At 34.0% G+C, this 24,030-nt stretch overlaps 1 protein-coding gene across 5 annotated transcripts in view; it reads right to left on the reverse strand.

Moving 5' to 3' along the window:
* Positions 1-24,030, reverse strand: part of prkcbb (protein kinase C, beta b) — a 167,745-nt gene that overhangs the window by 18,923 nt on the left and 124,792 nt on the right. For all 5 annotated transcript variants that reach the window (XM_067382262.1, XM_067382261.1, XM_067382260.1 and 2 more), the window contains one exon: positions 5,277-5,417. In XM_067382262.1, the coding sequence (XP_067238363.1) occupies positions 5,277-5,417 (141 nt within the window). The remainder of the gene's footprint in view (positions 1-5,276; positions 5,418-24,030) is intronic.

Genomic DNA, 24,030 nt, shown 5'->3' on the forward strand with positions numbered 1-24,030 from the left:
TTCCAGTGATGTCAAAGCTGAATTTTTAGCATCATTACTCAGTGTCACATGATCCTTCAGAAATCATTCTAATATGATGATTTGCTGCTCAAGAAACATTTCTTATTATTATCAATGTTGAAAATCCATGATACACTTTTTCCAGGACTCTTTGATGAATTTCAAAGTTCAAAAGAACAACATTTATTTGAAACAGAAATCTGTAAAATTATAAATGAAGACTTCAGACGCAAAAGTGCCATGTGAAATTTTCTTCTAAAATGAGCATTTTTATCCAGCTTGTTTGTTTAGGGTCAGTAATTTCACACTAATGGCAATTAATAGGTCATTTTCATGGCCATTAGTGTGAAATTACTGACCCTAAACATACAAGCTTGATAAAAATGCTCATTTTAGAAGAACATTTCACATGGCTCTTAGAGGTTTTTGCATCTGAAGTCCTCAAATATCTTCATTGTCACTTTTGTCGAATTAATTTTCGTTAAAAAACATTTTATAAACATTACTTTATGAATTGTTTAACCAAAATGTTCCCAAACTACAGTATATCTAAACACACAAAACAACCCTAAGTGTGAACTAAATCTAAATTATAATTAAGATAATTTGTACAATTATATCTGTATTAAAAAAAAGTGCTAATTTATAAGGAATATCCATCTAATTTTATCTAAAACAAATTTATTAGAATTACATTGGAAAAGCTGTCTGTGCAAATTGGGTTAGGAATAATTCTTGCAGAAATAATGATTTTATCATTCAAGATTATGAATAATCACTGATGTCAACCTGGTCCTTGTCATTTTTCTGCAACCATTCTCATTTACTTTCACTGTATGGAAAAGATACCCAGGACATTCTGCAAAATAGTTAGTTTATAAACCCTTTTATGTGTGTAAACTATCCCTTTAACCAGACTTCCTTGGTGAAATTGGCTTCACCAAAAAGATCATGCTTGACATCATCCATTTTACTGGTGATCACCAAAACCAGCTTTCACCAGGATTAAATAGCATAAAAACCTGGCAGTATCAGCTGGACATTTCATAATGAATCTGTCACTCTCCTCACCTGGCTTTGATCCCCCTTCACCCCCACCCCATCCCCTTTGTTCCAGCAGGAATGGAGCATGACGGACAGTGTGTGTGTGTAAATGAAAGGGTGAGGCTAAGGTGACCATGTCCAATCTGCACCGACATAGAGAAGGTGCCGGGTGACATACAGGAAGTGAGAGTGAGCAGCGCTGGCAGCAACAAGACTGTCAGCGTTCAGAGAGCCGCCCTCCCATGGCTGGCACACACGGGCCATCACTGCCAGTCTTGTACCGCGTAGGCAACAACAGTCCATCTGCTTGCAGATACAGCCAGAGGCGTTCCACCTAGAGCTGGCTGGCGTCCCAAACAACAAATCAATAGTCACTTCTCACCTGCCACCAGATAATTCAACAGCACCAGCAGAGAAATGAAGAGCTCCGTATGTCGGCCCTCCCTCGTTCTGCTCCAAACCTGAGCTGTAAAGTCACTCTGACTGCTTTGCGTCACCTGGGTCTGATTCCCTAATCCACCTCAATGGCATGATCCCCTGCCAGACACTGCTGTCACGCTTAATTTCAGAGCCACAGGCTGTGATGTGTAGAGGGACACTCTATCCAAATCCTACGTCAAACCACCGTGTTTCCCAGCGGAGTGAGATCTGGGTGAGACGGTGCTCAGCATGAACTGGGCAGATTCTAGGGAGCTGTCCTCAATGACCAGCCTACTTTCAGCTCTTCAACTACAGGTCCTGGACCTTCAAAAGCTGCCTTTTAAGGTGGCATTATAAAAGTCAAAAGTTAGCGATTGTGAATGCTCTATGTGCTCAGGAATACTGAAGACATGAGAAATATGCATACATTATCGTCATTTTGGTCAATTTTAATGTCATTTTTATTTTTTTATTTTTTTTATGCTTAATACATTGAGACCAAATTACAGATTCTTTTATATTTATTTATTATCTGTATATTTATTTGTGACACTCATTTGCATCTATTTTTAGATTATCTTTGCCAGCATCTATTTATTCAAAGGGACAGTGATAGATTATGGCAAAAATTTATTTTCAACTTTTAATGAGTGATTTCCCACCTCTATCTCAAAATGAATAATTAGCCATAAATCTTCCTGTATATTAGGTTGAGATGCCTAAATTCACGATAACAACATGAATTGACATTGACAAAATCTCATTTTAACATTGGCCACTAAAAAAATAAATAAATAAAAAGGCCATAAAAAGCATCCCCATATTTTGATGAAGACCTATACAAGCTGCTTGCACAATACAGAGCTGCTTCATCGTTGACAAAAGTCTTGTTTTGATTCCTATGGATTGTACGTGTATATCCACCTCATCCAGAACTATTTTTGTTTTCTGTCTTATAACGTATCCAATTACAGTGTGAGAAATCGCTCACAGATGCAATGCAAAAAATCCAGCGCATGAGTGAACCATCTGAACAAATCAAACTGAATCGTGAACAATTTCATACCTTTTGGCAAACCATTAGATCAAAAGAGTGATTCATTCATGAATCATTCGTTCCGTTTCTAAACAGCTGATAGAAAACACATGACACAATCAGGGAAAATGACTCTCAGGTTGGTATTTGGTTATCTCTACTGACACAGTATTTTTTTACTCAGGCTCATGCCCCAGTAAAAAGAGTCTAACGTCGCCCCTGCCGTAGCATAAAAATAGTGATCCATATCAGCAACAATTTTCAGTGCATCCCTAATTGAATAAATTATATTTATAATCACATTTCTCTCACATTATTCGCCATCTTGGATTTTTTTTTTTTTCACTGCGCTTGTCAGTGTATTCTGAGATGGCCTTTCTGTCTGGAGCTTGCCTGTGATGCCTTAACATGATGCCTGCGGATGCCTCTTATTAAATTTTGGAAGAAAGCTTATGTGTGCATGTCTTTTTGGTCTCCACATCAGACAAAATTAGTCTTGTTCAGATCCTAATTGCCTTTGATGAAGTTTGTAAATCACGTTATTTGAGTGTCCATCCAGCATGCGGGCGTCGTCACGAAGAGGGTCTAAAATCATCCGTCTTTCTGCTCAGCTAATGACACCAGCACACAAATATCCATCTGCTGCCTCAGGCAGCACACGCCACATGAACACTCCTAATCACACACACCTGAACAGTGAGCTAATGTACCTAACTGTGCAAGAAAGTCTGAAAAACCAAAGACAGGAATGATTTCAAGCAGAACATTCTGAAAAAAGAAAAATAGTTGATTTTGTCCCCAGATTAGTTATAGTAAAAGGTGGTATTAAAGAGTAAAATTATCATATAATTATAGTAAAATAAAAATTAAATCACAAAAATAGCACAGTGTTGCAATTGATTATGAGACAAGCAAGAACCAAAGACATTTAATGTCAAACACATTGCTCTTTTTGGGCATCCCGACCCCCCTGACACAGCAACATTGGTTTAAAGGTGCAGTAGGTGATCTGGGAAATGCTAACGCTAACCTGCTAGCAATGAAAGCCTACGATCCCACCCTCCCTGCAAATCACGTCGAAAGCCACGCCTCCTCCAAAATACACACAGCTGTTCTCTGTCAAAGCACATAACATTACAATAATAATGAACGTAAACAACTTAGAGCTTGTATGTGACTGCTGCAGATTAATTTCAGCGTTGATACTGTTGACATGGTAACGCATAATTCCGAGTCTGACTGAACAGCTCCAGCTAGAACGTCACAGGTTTGCCATCTCTTTATTAGGGTAGTTGTGGTGTGAACGCAGCATAAGCTTGTTGATCTGATTCGGCAGGAACTGTAAAAGGTGGCTGTTGTTTGTTTGTGGTGCTCCGTGACTGACGTCTGTCTCTATAAACTCTGCATAGCATGAAACGCGCTGATGACGTATGATGTCTGCACGAACAGGGTGTGCGAGAGTATGTAAAAACATATGGTGACAGGCAGGTAGGACATCGTATTATTTCATTCGGACCGAATATAATAAACATATATTGGATGAACATATTATGGTCCAACACCTTCCACAGTTGATATGTATTTATAAAAATACATTTAGACTGTTTAACAATGTGAGTGCTATCAGGATATGAGGAGACTTTCAACCAGTATAACAAAGATGTTCCTGAAGAGAATCACCTAATGCACCTTTAACCAATGGTGTGATTTTGGAGGAAGTGCTATCTGTTTGTTCGCCCAACAGAAGAAAGGGGTCTGTCAAGAAAACCTGTTTGAAAACAGTCATTATTTCTTTTGCAATTCATTTTGGTGACACTAATGGCACAGAAATGACACACTTGGCTTCACATTTACCACTTCAACTGAAACCAAAGCATTCAACTCAAGTGCTAAATTAAAACTTGTGACAATCCAACAGGACAATCTGTTCTCAATGATTGTGCCGAGACCTCATAGCCAGGGAGACGCTGCAGAAAGGAGATCACTTCTGAGGCCAGTCTGAGTCCGAGCAGAAGGTCAGGAGGGCTGACATGGAGGGAAGCACAATGCAGCACTGCCTGGCCAATGCCTGCTCCATCTTACAGCTCGCACACACACGCGCAAGAGAAGCTGTACTCATTAAGGATCTGACTGAGGCTGACAAACGCGCCTCAGTTCGGCCAGAGCCCTGGTGCACACGCCGCTAACAAAGCTAAGATGCTACTGTGCCTCTTGCTGTGGTGTGTAAGCAGGACATACAGGCTCCTCATTACATCCTACTGCTCTCCACTGCCCTGAAAGTTTTACTTGTCATCTCTGTGCTACAGTACAGCAGAATTTAACTACTTTGACACTGACTGCAAAAACTACATGCCCAGTTGGCCAGTTTGAGTTTGAGCTGTTATGGGTTGTTTAATGTGATTTACAAAAGTAAGATATTTTCCTGGATAAACATCCTTTGCTGGTTCTGAGACAACATCCCTATAAATATATATTTATATATATATATATATATAAATATATATTTATATATATATATATATATATATATATTATATATATATATATATATATATATATATATATATATATATATATATATATATATATATATATATATATAGGCATTATGTGTTAAGTATTGGGCTAAAAAAGATAAATTGGAACTCCAATTTAGACTCAATTCTGAAATAACCACCAGCGATCCAGATCACAGCAACACACGAGGAGTGAATGTGAGTAAGAGAGAGAAAATATGTGTTTGTGTGTTAGAGGTGAGGTGACTGGCTGGACTTACGGCCTTTGGTTTAAATGGTGGCTGAACTTCCTTGTTCTCCAGCTTCTCCCAATCCATGTAACGGAAGAAGCCGTGTTCCCTGATGTCTCTCTCACCCTCAGGGCCACAGCCCAGACGCTTGCCTGGGTGTTTGGTCATCAGCTGAAACAGTACAGAACAGAGAGATGAGAGGAACACTGGGTATATAGTATGGGTGTCAATTACTTTAAAAAAATCATCCAATTAAATACATGATATGCAGAATAATTAATCAAGTTAATCAGAATTAATAGCATATAATCTGTTTTCTTTCTGACAAAAGACATTTCCAATACAGGATGATCAGAGAGTAGTTTCTATCTTACTACATAATTTATGTATGGAGCATGATCAATTTTTCATGAATATTTTACATATTTAAATTAATATGTATGTATATTTAAATCTTTTATATTAATATGTAATGCACAGAGCCCAAATATTGAGATCAAAATACAGCCAGGTTACCTGCCATCCATGGATGGGCCCCAGTTCAAAGAGTTTTGTTCAATAGATTTGTTGTTTGGGTCAAAAATAAATGTTCTATTAATATCCCTGGACGGCATAAAAACTAAATCCAAAGAAATCAGAATGTTTTCACATTTTTTTAGTACAAATAATTTTTACTCTGCAGTTTAAGCACAGCTTCTTCTCATCAGCTTCCTCCGCACACCCATCTCTCTCCTTTTTCCCCTTCACCGACAGCTGTTTTATTCCTCGGTAGAACATGCTATGTTGAATATAACAAAATCGTTTGGCTATTTTATTCCAGTGAGTGACTTTAGCGTGTGTAGGAGAGATTAGGCGAGGGGAAAAACAACTTGCCGCTTTTTCTTCAGCGCCTCAGTGCGCATGAAAAATTGATGGCAGCAGAGAAAGTCTTTCCTTGTAAGGCACAGGTGGAGGTGGTGGTAGAGTGGGGGAGATGAAGGTCTCTGCTGACAGGTAGAGCCTTAACCCTCAGTGGAACAGGAAGGGGCTGGGTCGGGGCCGGTCGGGATGGGTTGGGTCAACCCCTGACCCTTGATGCCTTCTGGACTCATGGCGCTTGCTAAGAGGCGTGTGTTCCACTGCCCTCTGAAGCTTTGTCATCATTGTCATCATTAATGTATACAGCAGGGGCCAGGACACACTCGCTCACTGTGTGGCAGTGCTGACATGTGCAGCTGGGCCATGCTGCCACAGAGACACAGCTGGCTAATTCTCTCTCTCCATCCATATGTCCATCCATTCAAAAATCTATCTATCTATCTATCTATCTATCTATCTATCTATCTATCTATCTATCTATCTATCTATCTATCTATCTATCTATCTATCTATCTATCTATCTATCTATCTATCTATCTATCCATCCATCCATCCATCCATCCATCCATCCATCCATCCATCCATCCATCCATCCATCCATCCATCCATCCATCCATCCATCCATCCATCCATCCATCCATCCATCCATCCATCCATCCATCCACAGTGCCTCCTTAAAAAATAATAAGAGAAAATCTATATTACAAAAATAAAAATATGCAAATATTATAAAATGTGATATTAAAAAGTGTATTAATCACTCGTTTTTCTATAGTAGCACAGCAACAACAGCAGGTAAGGATACAGCGGGAGTCCACATCTCTTGTGCCTTCCCTGAGCCCACTGAGTTTGAACAGACCCCCTAAAGTGTGTGGTGGGTTTAGTAGGGGGTAACTGAGAATAATTTGGGGAAAGTCACAGGAGAGGAGGCAATGCCTCAATCACGTTGGATATGATTGGTTATGATTGGATATAACTGGTTTGTGCGATAAATCCCGCCGCTTGTTTTTGTGCACGTTCGCAAATTGATCTGACCGAACAACATTATGGCATCAATTTTTACTGCCTTAAGTTATTATTTTGTTATAGATGTAAAATGCTTAAAAACTAAACTGATGATATGTATAATTTTTTTTAATCAAGAGAATATTAATTACATAGTTAATGTAAAATACAAAATAGAATTGTATTTGTTTTTTATGTAATGTTTGTTTAAAGCTGCAGTCTGCGATTTTTCCTCTTTGTCGCCATCTCTTGTTTGAAACCTGCAATTGTAGTCATATGCGGAGCAGTTATCTGTACGTGCGTTGTGAATCAGCACAGCTCGTCAGCGCGGATGAATCTTGCTGTCAGTCACCGCACCAGTGTGGATACTGAACTTCAGAATCACAGATTCTACGTCTTGTAAGTATGACCAAAATAAGGATTTTCACTGGAAAATATCATCTGAACAAGTAAGTAACATGTCTGCCACTTTTGTTCTGACCAACTGAGGAAAAAAGTATTAGGCCTACAATAAACCGCGCTGCCAATGGTGATTAAATCTAACGATCGCTTAGCTCGGATCATGCCAAACCGTGCAAATTATTATTACTGTTATACTTTGTTCTCAAAGTGTGTATTTAGTGTGTATTAGCGTTACCTGTGTATTTCAATTGCTCAATATCTGATTTCACATAGACCTCCTGTTTTTTTAAAATACAGCCTATAATGATAATGCTTTAAATAAAAATGTGAAAAGAAAGAACCTTTTAATAAATATTTTTAATGTGTGTGAATAAATCCAACCACCCCTGTGACAGAGTAAAGTTTCACTTTCCATGATCTGTGACTGACAGAGGGCATCTTGGCGGCAGGGATTAAATTTTTAAAAAATCTAAAGTGTGGAATTGGATGCATGTTGAAACTATAAAAGATTATCCAAAAAAAGTAAGATGCAAGTTGTGCCAACAGCTCGTGTCCTACCACTCAACAACAACAAACACTGCAGCGCACTTCTGCCAAGTCGTTTTCCTCGCACACTATTTGAAAAGACTCAAACGGACACAGGCAGATCATGTGAAAGACTGGATTTTTTTCTTTTTCTTTTTTTTCTCTCGATCAGGTAGGCCTGTAAGTGATTTCAGAACATTTCAGCTGGTTCTAATTTGATTTTTGGATGCTGTGAACATTTAGCTAAAAGACTGCCACTCCAGTTTACCATTTATTGTCTCTGCAGTTAAAAAGACAAAGTTAACAATTCTGGTTATACTTTTGTTATTTTAATAATTTATTTAATTTTAATTTATTTATTGAACACTCTGGGTTATTTAATTTAACTTTTTGTGGCTTGTGTTTTGAATTATGTTCCCCTGAACTTTAGGCATTTTGCACTTGTGACTTGATTATGACTATTATTTTTTTTATTATTATTATTATTATTTTTTTTTTTTTTCATTTTTTTTTTTTTTTTTTTTAGAACGGTATATTCTGTTCTAATTCAATTCTGTAAATAAATTTTTGATTGTTTTTCGGTGCATCGATGTTGCACTGTAGACTAGTTAAAGCTTGCTTGCACAGGCAATTTAGCCGATTTAATTTGATTTGTCCACATGTGAAATGTCTGCAGTTATTTATATATTTGTTTAGGTTTATTGATCCAAAATGTTTTTATTTATTTTCTTCTATATCTTTGTGTTGTGTTCTCTACATCGTGGCTTTGAATATTTATCCATGTTGCCTTTCATTTCAGTTTAAAAAAAGATAAAAATCATTGTCAGTTTCGTCTATCACTTGACAGGCAGTTTGTTCCCTTTTTAGAAAGTTGTTTCTCTGTGCTGTGTGTGAAAGAAAATAAAAGTTGTCTTAAGGCCCGATAGGTCTTACTTCATTTTCCGCGTCCCGCTCCATCTTGTGCACAGTTGAGCGCGCAAGCCTTTCAAAGTACTCCTATGGCCTTAAGCGTGGAAGGAGTTTGTGCACACTATCTAGTGGACTGCTGTTTTTGAAGCACCAACCTCCCCCTTCCCCGTTCACACATATATGATTCGACTATCAGTCGACTATAGGCAAGACTTGAAGAATCTGATTCGACTAAATAATCTGTAAATCAGTAGTTGGGGACACCCCTAATTTATATATATATATATATATATATATATATATATATATATATATATATATATATATATATATATATATAAAAAAAACAAAAAACATAAAAAAAACCCTGAGGACTTTGCTAAAACTACCTTTCCATCCATCCATCCATCCATCCATCCATCCATCCATCCATCCATCCATCCATCCATCCATCCATCCATCCATCCATCCATCCATCCATCCATCCATCCATCCATCCATCATTCATTTTCAGATTGTTTCTAATACAGCTGACCGCTCATATTTCACAGCCGTCCTGCTCTGAACGACAGAGCTGCAGTGAAATCTGACAGCGCAATTCAGGAGAGGCTCTAGAGGCCGACTAAAGCCAAAAACACAAGTGACCTGCAGCATTGGAGTCAAGTCAATTGCTTTATCTCTCCCTCTTGGCCTTCTTCAGCCCACTACACAGAAGTGTGTCAGGAGTGCTCTTCAGAGAATTCAGCACTGATGCTCTTAAACTTTAATTCTGAGTTAGTGACGGTGACTCAGTTGGTCACATGAAAGACAGCCAGCCATAGAAACCTATGGGATTTTATGCCTCACCACTGTCTTTTCAAATGAACCTTAGATGGATCATGACCAAAGGTTCACTCTTACAAATAATGTTCTTCAATGGTTTTTGGACAAATGAAGTTCCATTTGTACTTCATTTGTACTTTTCTAGTGTTTTATGGTACCAGAATAATTCATAATGGATAAGGATTCATCAACAATGAACATAATTTTTAATAAATTTAACCCATTATACTTTATATATGTACTTTATGTACATTAGGGCTGCACAGGGATTTTCACAAGATGCCACAGCTCTATTTGAAAAGTATCATTCTAGAATGATTACAGTGATTAGGTTCGGGAGTGCATCTGCATAGAAACTGAAAATAATAAAAGGCTTTGAAAAGACTTTGTTAGTGCGAACCATCCTGGGAATTATTTGAAAAATCTGTGTTCATACTTCAGTATACACATAGGCATAATTTGCTGGTGGGACAGGTGGGACATGTCCCCGCCACTTTCAGCCAGGATTGATATTGTTCCTACCGCTTTTTGAAGCATCTCGCTGCACAATGGTACCTAATACAAATGAAACATCTCCAGTTGACAAGCAGAGCATTCATTTCGTTCGTTTGTTAAATAAGAGGCGATCTGGCACTTAAGGAAAAAAAAAAAAAAAGATACGAGGGTGGATTAGAACCCAGAACCTCTCTGACACACTTAACAAAGTTCTACCTCCAGACCATTATGGAACACAGGCATTCGATGTAAATCTATATATTAATCTCGGGACAAGTCAGTATTATAGTAGATGTAAGGATGAAACTAGTTAAACATGACTTCTTTATTGATAAATTAAACTGAAACATGTTATTTTTTCTGCAACTGTTATTGTACACATTGTATTAGCAAATGTGAATGAGTATCTTCCACTCAATAAGGAAAACACAATAAACAATACATATAAAAGATAAAAAAATCTTTCTACACTTTCAAATTAGCTAGATTCCAACAGTATCAAGAACAGGCATTAAGCTGAGCATGCACCATGTTCTACACTCAGATGGTTTGACAGATGGCTCGAGATACATTTGTATCGTTAGTGTATGGTGACGAGCGCTTACACAAATACAGCATATGCAAAGAGAGAAAAGCGGAAAAAAGAGAAAGTGAGCGAGAGTCTGTGTGCAAGCTCTAGATTGGCCTTAGTCATGGCGTATCAGCCCGTATCAGGCTTGTGTCCCAAGCCTCTCTCAGCGGTGTGCTGGGCTGTGTTCCATATCAAAGAACCACAGCATCCCACTTTAATCCTATGATATCAGAGCTGTACACTCCATCAACACTGATAATACTCTTCAATTAGCACAGAGAGCACCGCAGTCGCACATATCTGCTGTTACCGCTGCTGCACGAGCGATTCCTGCAGTACGCCATCCTCTGCCTCTGTTAGCTTCATTAAACGAGTCCTTAAACGCATCCAGGAGGTTACTTTATAGAATTAATGCATTTTATTTTATATAAATACTGTGTCTCAAAACATATTGAGACACAATGTACGGTGGTGATGCCATACCATAATTATGGTGTCAGATGGTACTTTACATTTATGCATTTGGCAGATGCTCTTATCCAAAATTTATCATCGCATTGCATTCAAACAAATACTTTTTATCAGTTAATGAATTACCTGGGAACTGAACCCATGACCTTGGCGTGGCTAGCATCATTCTCTACTGTTTGAGCTAGAGGAGCACTTGTTTTTATTATATATACACTCATTTTGACATATTTGGGAGAGAAATTAATACTTTTATTCTGCAAGGATGCATTAAACTTTTCATAAGTAAAGATATTTATGTTACAGAAGATTTCTGTTTTATTTAAATAAATGCTTTTCTTTTAAACTATCGATTCATTAAAGAATTCTGATAAAAAGTATCACGATTTCCACAAAAATATTAGGCAGCACACTGATAATAAGAAATGCATCTTGCACCAAATCAGCATATTAGAATGATTTCTGAAGGATCACGTGACACTGAAGACTGGAGTAAAATTCAGCTTTGACATCACAGGAATAAACTGCATTTTAAAATAGAAAACAGTTGTTAAATTGTAGTAATATTTCACAATATTACTGTTTTTACTGTATTTTTGATCAAATAAATGCAGCCTCGGTAAGCAAAAGAGACTTCTTTTTATGGATCCCAAACTTTTTAATGGCAGTGTATAGTATTGAATGATGACCAAATTAATTTACCATGTAATTTCTGTTATGGTATTACCATGGTCCCATGTCTGAAAACCATGGTACTTTTTGTAAACAGCATTTTTGGGCATTACAAATACACATATGATGCCCAAAAACGATGTCTAGGTATGGGCAGCTTACCACGTTTTGAGACTTGTGCATCAATATATTCATCACGTCTTTCAGAGAGTTTAATACACTCACTGTGCTGTTTCTCTGCAATCTGTCGATGTAAGTGGCACAAATGAATATTCCCGCAGCCGATGTTCTGTGCATAAAAGCCTATATCCCCTTCAACTAAAACTCCAGGCTCTTCAGAAGCAAAGAGGAGGATTTGCTTTTTTTATGGCAGAATAAGGCATCAACATTTTGATTACGACAGGTTCAATTTGTCCATCTGTCCTCTGAAAGTCACAAGGCCAGACTAAATTAGTCATTCAATTACTGTGCTGGAAGAGCGATTGCTCCGCTTGGTTAAGGGAAATACCTCATTTATATTGCATAGCTCCATTGTAGCTCTCCCGGAAGCGAGGGCGGCAGCGCCACACGCCTAAAGCCGCACTTGTCCAAACTTACAGGATTTTCCAATCTGTCTTAAATGTCAAGGATTCATTTAGTATTCCTGCTCTATTTTAGGAGATTGTTGGGGAGAGAGGACTCCAGAATCTGACACACTTGCTGCACTGCAGAATTAAGCTATTAGAGAAGTTCAGCAAGCACTTACAGCAGATCCTATGAAGGAGAGAGGGAGACAGAACTCATCAAAACAATGAGCTCTGCAGACAAACTGAGGAGAAGACAGAAAGAGGATAAGTCAAGGAAGAACAAAATAGACGAGGGTTATCGAGAGCATCTATATCTATGAGGGAAAATAGAGAGAAAACGAAAGAATGGAGAAAAGAGAGGCAAAAGGAGGGATCAGAGGGAGGAGAGGAGGGGATCTTTTGTTTATCAGGCTTTACCCAGCAGCATGCTGCATTTTCATGAAGCCAGTCAAAGAGGGGCAGCATTCAGATTCTGAACGCAGAGGGTTGATTCATTATTTAATGCTCACATTAGCATGAATGTATTAGTGTGCAGATCCCTCTGGAGACACCTGCTCTCACATCTCTCTTTCCACTTTATATTCCAGTACTTGTTGTCCTCCCAATACCAAATATTTTCATTGTCCTAACTCAAAAAAAAAAAAAAAAAAAAAATGGGTCAACAGATGGCATGTTGGGTAGATGATGATCAAAGTCTAGGGAAAATCTACACTGATGAATCTCACAAACATTTACAGTATTTTCATGCCAATTCAGCATATTGTATTAATTGATTCTCAAATGTAGTCATTTTACTATGTATTTTCATGCTTGATGCTTTAAAGGCAGTACCACAAATACTACCATGATGTATAAACACTTCATAATGTGCTGTCATTTTTTTTTTGAATTATGGTAAAGAGAACTGGGAAATTGAAAATAATGCAATTCTGATTATAACTCGCAATTCTGACTTTATATCATGTAATTCTGACTTTATATCACACAATTCTGACTTTATATCACACAATTCTGACTTTATAACTCACAATTCTGACTATATCATGCAATTATCAATTTATAACTTGCAATTCTGACATTGTATCACACAATTCTGATTTTATAACTCACAATTCTGACTTTATATCATGCAATTTTCACTTTATATCACGCAATTTTCACTTTATAACTTGCAATTCTGACTTTATATCACACAATTTTGACTTTATATCACACAATTCTGACTTTATATCACGCAATTTTCACTTTATAACTCCAATTCTGATTATAACTCGCAATTCTGACTTTATATCACGCAATTTTCACTTTATATCACGCAATTTTCACTTTATAACTTGCAATTCTGACTTTGTCACAATTCTGACTTTATATCACGCAATTCTGATTATTATAACTCGCAATTCTGACTTTATATCACACAATTTTGACTTTATATCACACAATTCTGACTTTATATCTCGCAATTCTGACTTTATATCACGCAATTCTGATTATTATAACTCGCAATTCTGACTTTATATCACACAATTCTGACTTTATATCTCGCAATTCTGACTTTATATCTCGCAATTCTGACTTTATATCTCGCAATTCTGACTTTATATCACACAATTCTGACTTTATATCACACAATTCTGACTTTATATCACACAATTCTGACTTTATATCACGCAATTTTCCCTTTATAACTTGCAATTCTGACTTTGTCACAATTCTGAATTTATATCATGCAATTCTGATTTTATAACTCGCAATTCTGACTTTATATCACACAATTCTGACTTTATATCAGACAATTTTGACTTTATATCATGCAATTCTGACTTTATAACTCCAATTCTGACTTTATATCTTGCATTTCTGACTTTATATCACACAATTCTGACTTTATATCTCGCAATTCTGACTTTATATCACACAATTCTGACTTTATATCTCGCAATTCTGACTTTATATCACGCAATTCTGATTATTATAACTCGCAATTCTGACTTTATATCACACAATTCTGACTTTATATCTCGCAATTCTGACTTTATATCTCGCAATTCTGACTTTATATCTCGCAATTCTGACTTTATATCACACAATTCTGACTTTATATCTCGCAATTCTGACTTTATATCTCGCAATTCTGACTTTATATCTCGCAATTCTGACTTTATATCACACAATTCTGACTTTATATCACACAATTCTGACTTTATATCACACAATTCTGACTTTATATCACGCAATTTTCCCTTTATAACTTGCAATTCTGACTTTGTCACAATTCTGAATTTATATCATGCAATTCTGATTTTATAACTCGCAATTCTGACTTTATATCACACAATTCTGACTTTATATCAGACAATTTTGACTTTATATCATGCAATTCTGACTTTATAACTCCAATTCTGACTTTATATCTTGCATTTCTGACTTTATATCACACAATTCTGACTTTATATCTCGCAATTCTGACTTTATATCACACAATTCTGACTTTATATCACACAATTCTGACTTTATATCACGCAATTCTGACTTTATATCACACAATTCTGACTTTATATCACACAATTCTGACTTTATATCATGCAATTCTGACTTTATATCATGCAATTCTGACTTTATATCATGTAATTCTGACTTTATATCATGCAATTCTGACTTTATATCACACAATTCTGACTTTATATCACACAATTCTGACTTTATATCACACAATTCTGACTTTATATCTCGCAATTCTGACTTTATATCATGTAATTCTGACTTTATATCATGTAATTCTGACTTTATATCATGCAATTCTGACTTTATATCATGTAATTCTGACTTTATATCATGCAATTCTGACTTTATATCACACAATTCTGACTTTATATCACACAATTCTGACTTTATATCATGCAATTCTGACTTTATAACTCCAATTCTGACTTTATATCACACAATTCTGACTTTATATCACACAATTCTGACTTTATATCACGCAATTTTCCCTTTATAACTTGCAATTCTGACTTTGTCACAATTCTGAATTTATATCATGCAATTCTGATTTTATAACTCGCAATTCTGACTTTATATCACACAATTCTGACTTTATATCAGACAATTTTGACTTTATATCATGCAATTCTGACTTTATAACTCCAATTCTGACTTTATATCTTGCATTTCTGACTTTATATCACACAATTCTGATTTTATAACTCGCAATTCTGACTTTATATCACACAATTCTGACTTTATATCACACAATTCTGACTTTATATCTCGCAATTCTGACTTTATATCACACAATTCTGACTTTACATCACACAATTCTGACTTTATATCACACAATTCTGACTTTATATCACGCAATTCTGACTTTATATCACACAATTCTGACTTTATATCATGTAATTCTGACTTTATATCATGCAATTCTGACTTTATATCATGTAATTCTGACTTTATATCATGTAATTCTGACTTTATATCACACAATTCTGACTTTATATCACACAATTCTGACTTTATATCTCGCAATTCTGACTTTATATCACACAATTCTGACTTTATATCACACAATTCTGACTTTATATCATGTAATTCTGACTTTATATCATGCAATTCTGACTTTATATCATGCAATTTTCACTTTATATCACGCAATTTTCACTTTATAACTTGCAATTCTGACTTTATATCACACAATTTTGACTTTATATCACACAATTCTGACTTTATATCACGCAATTTTCACTTTATAACTCCAATTCTGATTATAACTCACAATTCTGACTTTATATCACGCAATTTTCACTTTATATCACGCAATTTTCACTTTATAACTTGCAATTCTGACTTTGTCACAATTTTGACTTTATATCACGCAATTCTGATTATTATAACTCGCAATTCTGACTTTATATCACACAATTTTGACTTTATATCACACAATTCTGACTTTATATCTCGCAATTCTGACTTTATATCACGCAATTCTGATTATTATAACTCGCAATTCTGACTTTATATCACACAATTCTGACTTTATATCTCGCAATTCTGACTTTATATCTCGCAATTCTGACTTTATATCTCGCAATTCTGACTTTATATCACACAATTCTGACTTTATATCACACAATTCTGACTTTATATCACACAATTCTGACTTTATATCACGCAATTTTCCCTTTATAACTTGCAATTCTGACTTTGTCACAATTCTGAATTTATATCATGCAATTCTGATTTTATAACTCGCAATTCTGACTTTATATCACACAATTCTGACTTTATATCAGACAATTTTGACTTTATATCATGCAATTCTGACTTTATAACTCCAATTCTGACTTTATATCTTGCATTTCTGACTTTATATCACACAATTCTGACTTTATATCTCGCAATTCTGACTTTATATCACACAATTCTGACTTTATATCTCGCAATTCTGACTTTATATCACGCAATTCTGATTATTATAACTCGCAATTCTGACTTTATATCACACAATTCTGACTTTATATCTCGCAATTCTGACTTTATATCTCGCAATTCTGACTTTATATCTCGCAATTCTGACTTTATATCACACAATTCTGACTTTATATCTCGCAATTCTGACTTTATATCTCGCAATTCTGACTTTATATCTCGCAATTCTGACTTTATATCACACAATTCTGACTTTATATCACACAATTCTGACTTTATATCACACAATTCTGACTTTATATCACGCAATTTTCCCTTTATAACTTGCAATTCTGACTTTGTCACAATTCTGAATTTATATCATGCAATTCTGATTTTATAACTCGCAATTCTGACTTTATATCACACAATTCTGACTTTATATCAGACAATTTTGACTTTATATCATGCAATTCTGACTTTATAACTCCAATTCTGACTTTATATCTTGCATTTCTGACTTTATATCACACAATTCTGACTTTATATCTCGCAATTCTGACTTTATATCACACAATTCTGACTTTATATCACACAATTCTGACTTTATATCACGCAATTCTGACTTTATATCACACAATTCTGACTTTATATCACACAATTCTGACTTTATATCATGCAATTCTGACTTTATATCATGCAATTCTGACTTTATATCATGTAATTCTGACTTTATATCATGCAATTCTGACTTTATATCACACAATTCTGACTTTATATCACACAATTCTGACTTTATATCACACAATTCTGACTTTATATCTCGCAATTCTGACTTTATATCATGTAATTCTGACTTTATATCATGTAATTCTGACTTTATATCATGCAATTCTGACTTTATATCATGTAATTCTGACTTTATATCATGCAATTCTGACTTTATATCACACAATTCTGACTTTATATCACACAATTCTGACTTTATATCATGCAATTCTGACTTTATAACTCCAATTCTGACTTTATATCACACAATTCTGACTTTATATCACGCAATTCTGACTTTATATCATGCAATTCTGACTTTATAACTCCAATTCTGACTTTATATCACACAATTCTGACTTTATATCACACAATTCTGACTTTATATCACGCAATTTTCCCTTTATAACTTGCAATTCTGACTTTGTCACAATTCTGAATTTATATCATGCAATTCTGATTTTATAACTCGCAATTCTGACTTTATATCACACAATTCTGACTTTATATCAGACAATTTTGACTTTATATCATGCAATTCTGACTTTATAACTCCAATTCTGACTTTATATCTTGCATTTCTGACTTTATATCACACAATTCTGATTTTATAACTCGCAATTCTGACTTTATATCACACAATTCTGACTTTATATCACACAATTCTGACTTTATATCTCGCAATTCTGACTTTATATCACACAATTCTGACTTTATATCACACAATTCTGACTTTATATCACACAATTCTGACTTTATATCACGCAATTCTGACTTTATATCACACAATTCTGACTTTATATCATGTAATTCTGACTTTATATCATGCAATTCTGACTTTATATCATGTAATTCTGACTTTATATCATGTAATTCTGACTTTATATCACACAATTCTGACTTTATATCACACAATTCTGACTTTATATCTCGCAATTCTGACTTTATATCACACAATTCTGACTTTATATCACACAATTCTGACTTTATATCATGTAATTCTGACTTTATATCATGCAATTCTGACTTTATATCATGTAATTCTGACTTTATATCATGTAATTCTGACTTTATATCATGTAATTCTGACTTTATATCATGCAATTCTGACTTTATATCACACAATTCTGACTTTATATCACGCAATTCTGACTTTATATCATGCAATTCTGACTTTATAACTCCAATTCTGACTTTATATCACACAATTCTGACTTTATATCACGCAATTTTCACTTTATAACTTGCAATTCTGACTTTATAACTCCAATTCTGACTTTATATCACACAATTCTGACTTTATATCACGCAATTTTCACTTTATAACTTGCAATTCTGACTTTATAACTCCAATTCTGACTTTATATCACACAATTCTGACTTTATATCACACAATTCTGACTTTATATCACACAATTCTGACTTTATATCACACAATTCTGACTTTATATCACGCAATTTTCACTTTATAACTTGCAATTCTGACTTTATAACTCCAATTCTGACTTTATATCACACAATTCTGACTTTATATCATGCAATTTTCACTTTATATCACGCAATTTTCACTTTATAACTTGCAATTCTGACTTTATATCACACAATTTTGACTTTATATCACACAATTCTGACTTTATATCACGCAATTTTCACTTTATAACTCCAATTCTGATTATAACTCACAATTCTGACTTTATATCACGCAATTTTCACTTTATATCACGCAATTTTCACTTTATAACTTGCAATTCTGACTTTGTCACAATTCTGACTTTATATCACGCAATTCTGATTATTATAACTCGCAATTCTGACTTTATATCACACAATTTTGACTTTATATCACACAATTCTGACTTTATATCTCGCAATTCTGACTTTATATCACGCAATTCTGATTATTATAACTCGCAATTCTGACTTTATATCACACAATTCTGACTTTATATCTCGCAATTCTGACTTTATATCACACAATTCTGACTTTATATCACGCAATTTTCCCTTTATAACTTGCAATTCTGACTTTGTCACAATTCTGAATTTATATCATGCAATTCTGATTTTATAACTCGCAATTCTGACTTTATATCACACAATTCTGACTTTATATCAGACAATTTTGACTTTATATCATGCAATTCTGACTTTATAACTCCAATTCTGACTTTATATCTTGCATTTCTGACTTTATATCTCGCAATTCTGACTTTATATCACACAATTCTGACTTTATATCACACAATTTTGACTTTATATCACACAATTCTGACTTTATATCTCGCAATTCTGACTTTATATCACGCAATTCTGATTATTATAACTCGCAATTCTGACTTTATATCACACAATTCTGACTTTATATCTCGCAATTCTGACTTTATATCTCGCAATTCTGACTTTATATCACACAATTCTGACTTTATATCACACAATTCTGACTTTATATCACACAATTCTGACTTTATATCACACAATTCTGACTTTATATCACGCAATTTTCCCTTTATAACTTGCAATTCTGACTTTGTCACAATTCTGAATTTATATCATGCAATTCTGATTTTATAACTCGCAATTCTGACTTTATATCACACAATTCTGACTTTATATCAGACAATTTTGACTTTATATCATGCAATTCTGACTTTATAACTCCAATTCTGACTTTATATCTTGCATTTCTGACTTTATATCTCGCAATTCTGACTTTATATCACACAATTCTGACTTTATATCACACAATTTTGACTTTATATCACACAATTCTGACTTTATATCTCGCAATTCTGACTTTATATCACGCAATTCTGATTATTATAACTCGCAATTCTGACTTTATATCACACAATTCTGACTTTATATCTCGCAATTCTGACTTTATATCTCGCAATTCTGACTTTATATCACACAATTCTGACTTTATATCACACAATTCTGACTTTATATCTCGCAATTCTGACTTTATATCTCGCAATTCTGACTTTATATCTCGCAATTCTGACTTTATATCACACAATTCTGACTTTATATCACGCAATTTTCCCTTTATAACTTGCAATTCTGACTTTGTCACAATTCTGAATTTATATCATGCAATTCTGATTTTATAACTCGCAATTCTGACTTTATATCACACAATTCTGACTTTATATCAGACAATTTTGACTTTATATCATGCAATTCTGACTTTATAACTCCAATTCTGACTTTATATCTTGCATTTCTGACTTTATATCACACAATTCTGACTTTATATCTCGCAATTCTGACTTTATATCACACAATTCTGACTTTATATCACACAATTCTGACTTTATATCACGCAATTCTGACTTTATATCACACAATTCTGACTTTATATCACACAATTCTGACTTTATATCATGCAATTCTGACTTTATATCATGCAATTCTGACTTTATATCATGCAATTCTGACTTTATATCACACAATTCTGACTTTATATCACACAATTCTGACTTTATATCACGCAATTCTGACTTTATATCACACAATTCTGACTTTATATCACACAATTCTGACTTTATATCATGCAATTCTGACTTTATATCATGCAATTCTGACTTTATATCATGTAATTCTGACTTTATATCATGCAATTCTGACTTTATATCACACAATTCTGACTTTATATCACACAATTCTGACTTTATATCTCGCAATTCTGACTTTATATCATGTAATTCTGACTTTATATCATGTAATTCTGACTTTATATCATGCAATTCTGACTTTATATCATGTAATTCTGACTTTATATCATGCAATTCTGACTTTATATCACACAATTCTGACTTTATATCACACAATTCTGACTTTATATCATGCAATTCTGACTTTATAACTCCAATTCTGACTTTATATCACACAATTCTGACTTTATATCACGCAATTCTGACTTTATATCTCGCAATTCTGACTTTATATCACACAATTCTGACTTTATATCACACAATTCTGACTTTATATCACACAATTCTGACTTTATATCACACAATTCTGACTTTATAACTCCAATTCTGACTTTATATCACACAATTCTGACTTTATATCACACAATTCTGACTTTATATCACGCAATTTTCCCTTTATAACTTGCAATTCTGACTTTGTCACAATTCTGAATTTATATCATGCAATTCTGATTTTATAACTCGCAATTCTGACTTTATATCACACAATTCTGACTTTATATCAGACAATTTTGACTTTATATCATGCAATTCTGACTTTATAACTCCAATTCTGACTTTATATCTTGCATTTCTGACTTTATATCACACAATTCTGACTTTATATCACGCAATTCTGACTTTATATCACACAATTCTGACTTTATATCATGTAATTCTGACTTTATATCATGCAATTCTGACTTTATATCATGTAATTCTGACTTTATATCATGTAATTCTGACTTTATATCACACAATTCTGACTTTATATCATACAATTCTGACTTTATATCTCGCAATTCTGACTTTATATCACACAATTCTGACTTTATATCACACAATTCTGACTTTATATCATGTAATTCTGACTTTATATCATGCAATTCTGACTTTATATCATGTAATTCTGACTTTATATCATGTAATTCTGACTTTATATCATGCAATTCTGACTTTATATCACACAATTCTGACTTTATATCACGCAATTCTGACTTTATATCATGCAATTCTGACTTTATAACTCCAATTCTGACTTTATATCACACAATTCTGACTTTATATCACGCAATTTTCACTTTATAACTTGCAATTCTGACTTTATAACTCCAATTCTGACTTTATATCACACAATTCTGACTTTATATCACGCAATTTTCACTTTATAACTTGCAATTCTGACTTTATAACTCCAATTCTGACTTTATATCACACAATTCTGACTTTATATCACACAATTCTGACTTTATATCACACAATTCTGACTTTATATCACACAATTCTGACTTTATATCACGCAATTTTCACTTTATAACTTGCAATTCTGACTTTATAACTCCAATTCTGACTTTATATCACACAATTCTGACTTTATATCATGCAATTTTCACTTTATATCACGCAATTTTCACTTTATAACTTGCAATTCTGACTTTATATCACACAATTTTGACTTTATATCACACAATTCTGACTTTATATCACGCAATTTTCACTTTATAACTCCAATTCTGATTATAACTCACAATTCTGACTTTATATCACGCAATTTTCACTTTATATCACGCAATTTTCACTTTATAACTTGCAATTCTGACTTTGTCACAATTCTGACTTTATATCACGCAATTCTGATTATTATAACTCGCAATTCTGACTTTATATCACACAATTTTGACTTTATATCACACAATTCTGACTTTATATCTCGCAATTCTGACTTTATATCACGCAATTCTGATTATTATAACTCGCAATTCTGACTTTATATCACACAATTCTGACTTTATATCTCGCAATTCTGACTTTATATCACACAATTCTGACTTTATATCACGCAATTTTCCCTTTATAACTTGCAATTCTGACTTTGTCACAATTCTGAATTTATATCATGCAATTCTGATTTTATAACTCGCAATTCTGACTTTATATCACACAATTCTGACTTTATATCAGACAATTTTGACTTTATATCATGCAATTCTGACTTTATAACTCCAATTCTGACTTTATATCTCGCAATTCTGACTTTATATCTCGCAATTCTGACTTTATATCTCGCAATTCTGACTTTATATCACACAATTCTGACTTTATATCACACAATTCTGACTTTATATCACACAATTCTGACTTTATATCACGCAATTTTCCCTTTATAACTTGCAATTCTGACTTTGTCACAATTCTGAATTTATATCATGCAATTCTGATTTTATAACTCGCAATTCTGACTTTATATCACACAATTCTGACTTTATATCAGACAATTTTGACTTTATATCATGCAATTCTGACTTTATAACTCCAATTCTGACTTTATATCTTGCATTTCTGACTTTATATCTCGCAATTCTGACTTTATATCACACAATTCTGACTTTATATCACACAATTTTGACTTTATATCACACAATTCTGACTTTATATCTCGCAATTCTGACTTTATATCACGCAATTCTGATTATTATAACTCGCAATTCTGACTTTATATCACACAATTCTGACTTTATATCTCGCAATTCTGACTTTATATCTCGCAATTCTGACTTTATATCTCGCAATTCTGACTTTATATCACACAATTCTGACTTTATATCACACAATTCTGACTT

The sequence above is a fragment of the Chanodichthys erythropterus genome, chromosome 3, assembly GCF_024489055.1.
Source record: "Chanodichthys erythropterus isolate Z2021 chromosome 3, ASM2448905v1, whole genome shotgun sequence".
NCBI lineage: Eukaryota > Metazoa > Chordata > Actinopteri > Cypriniformes > Xenocyprididae > Chanodichthys > Chanodichthys erythropterus.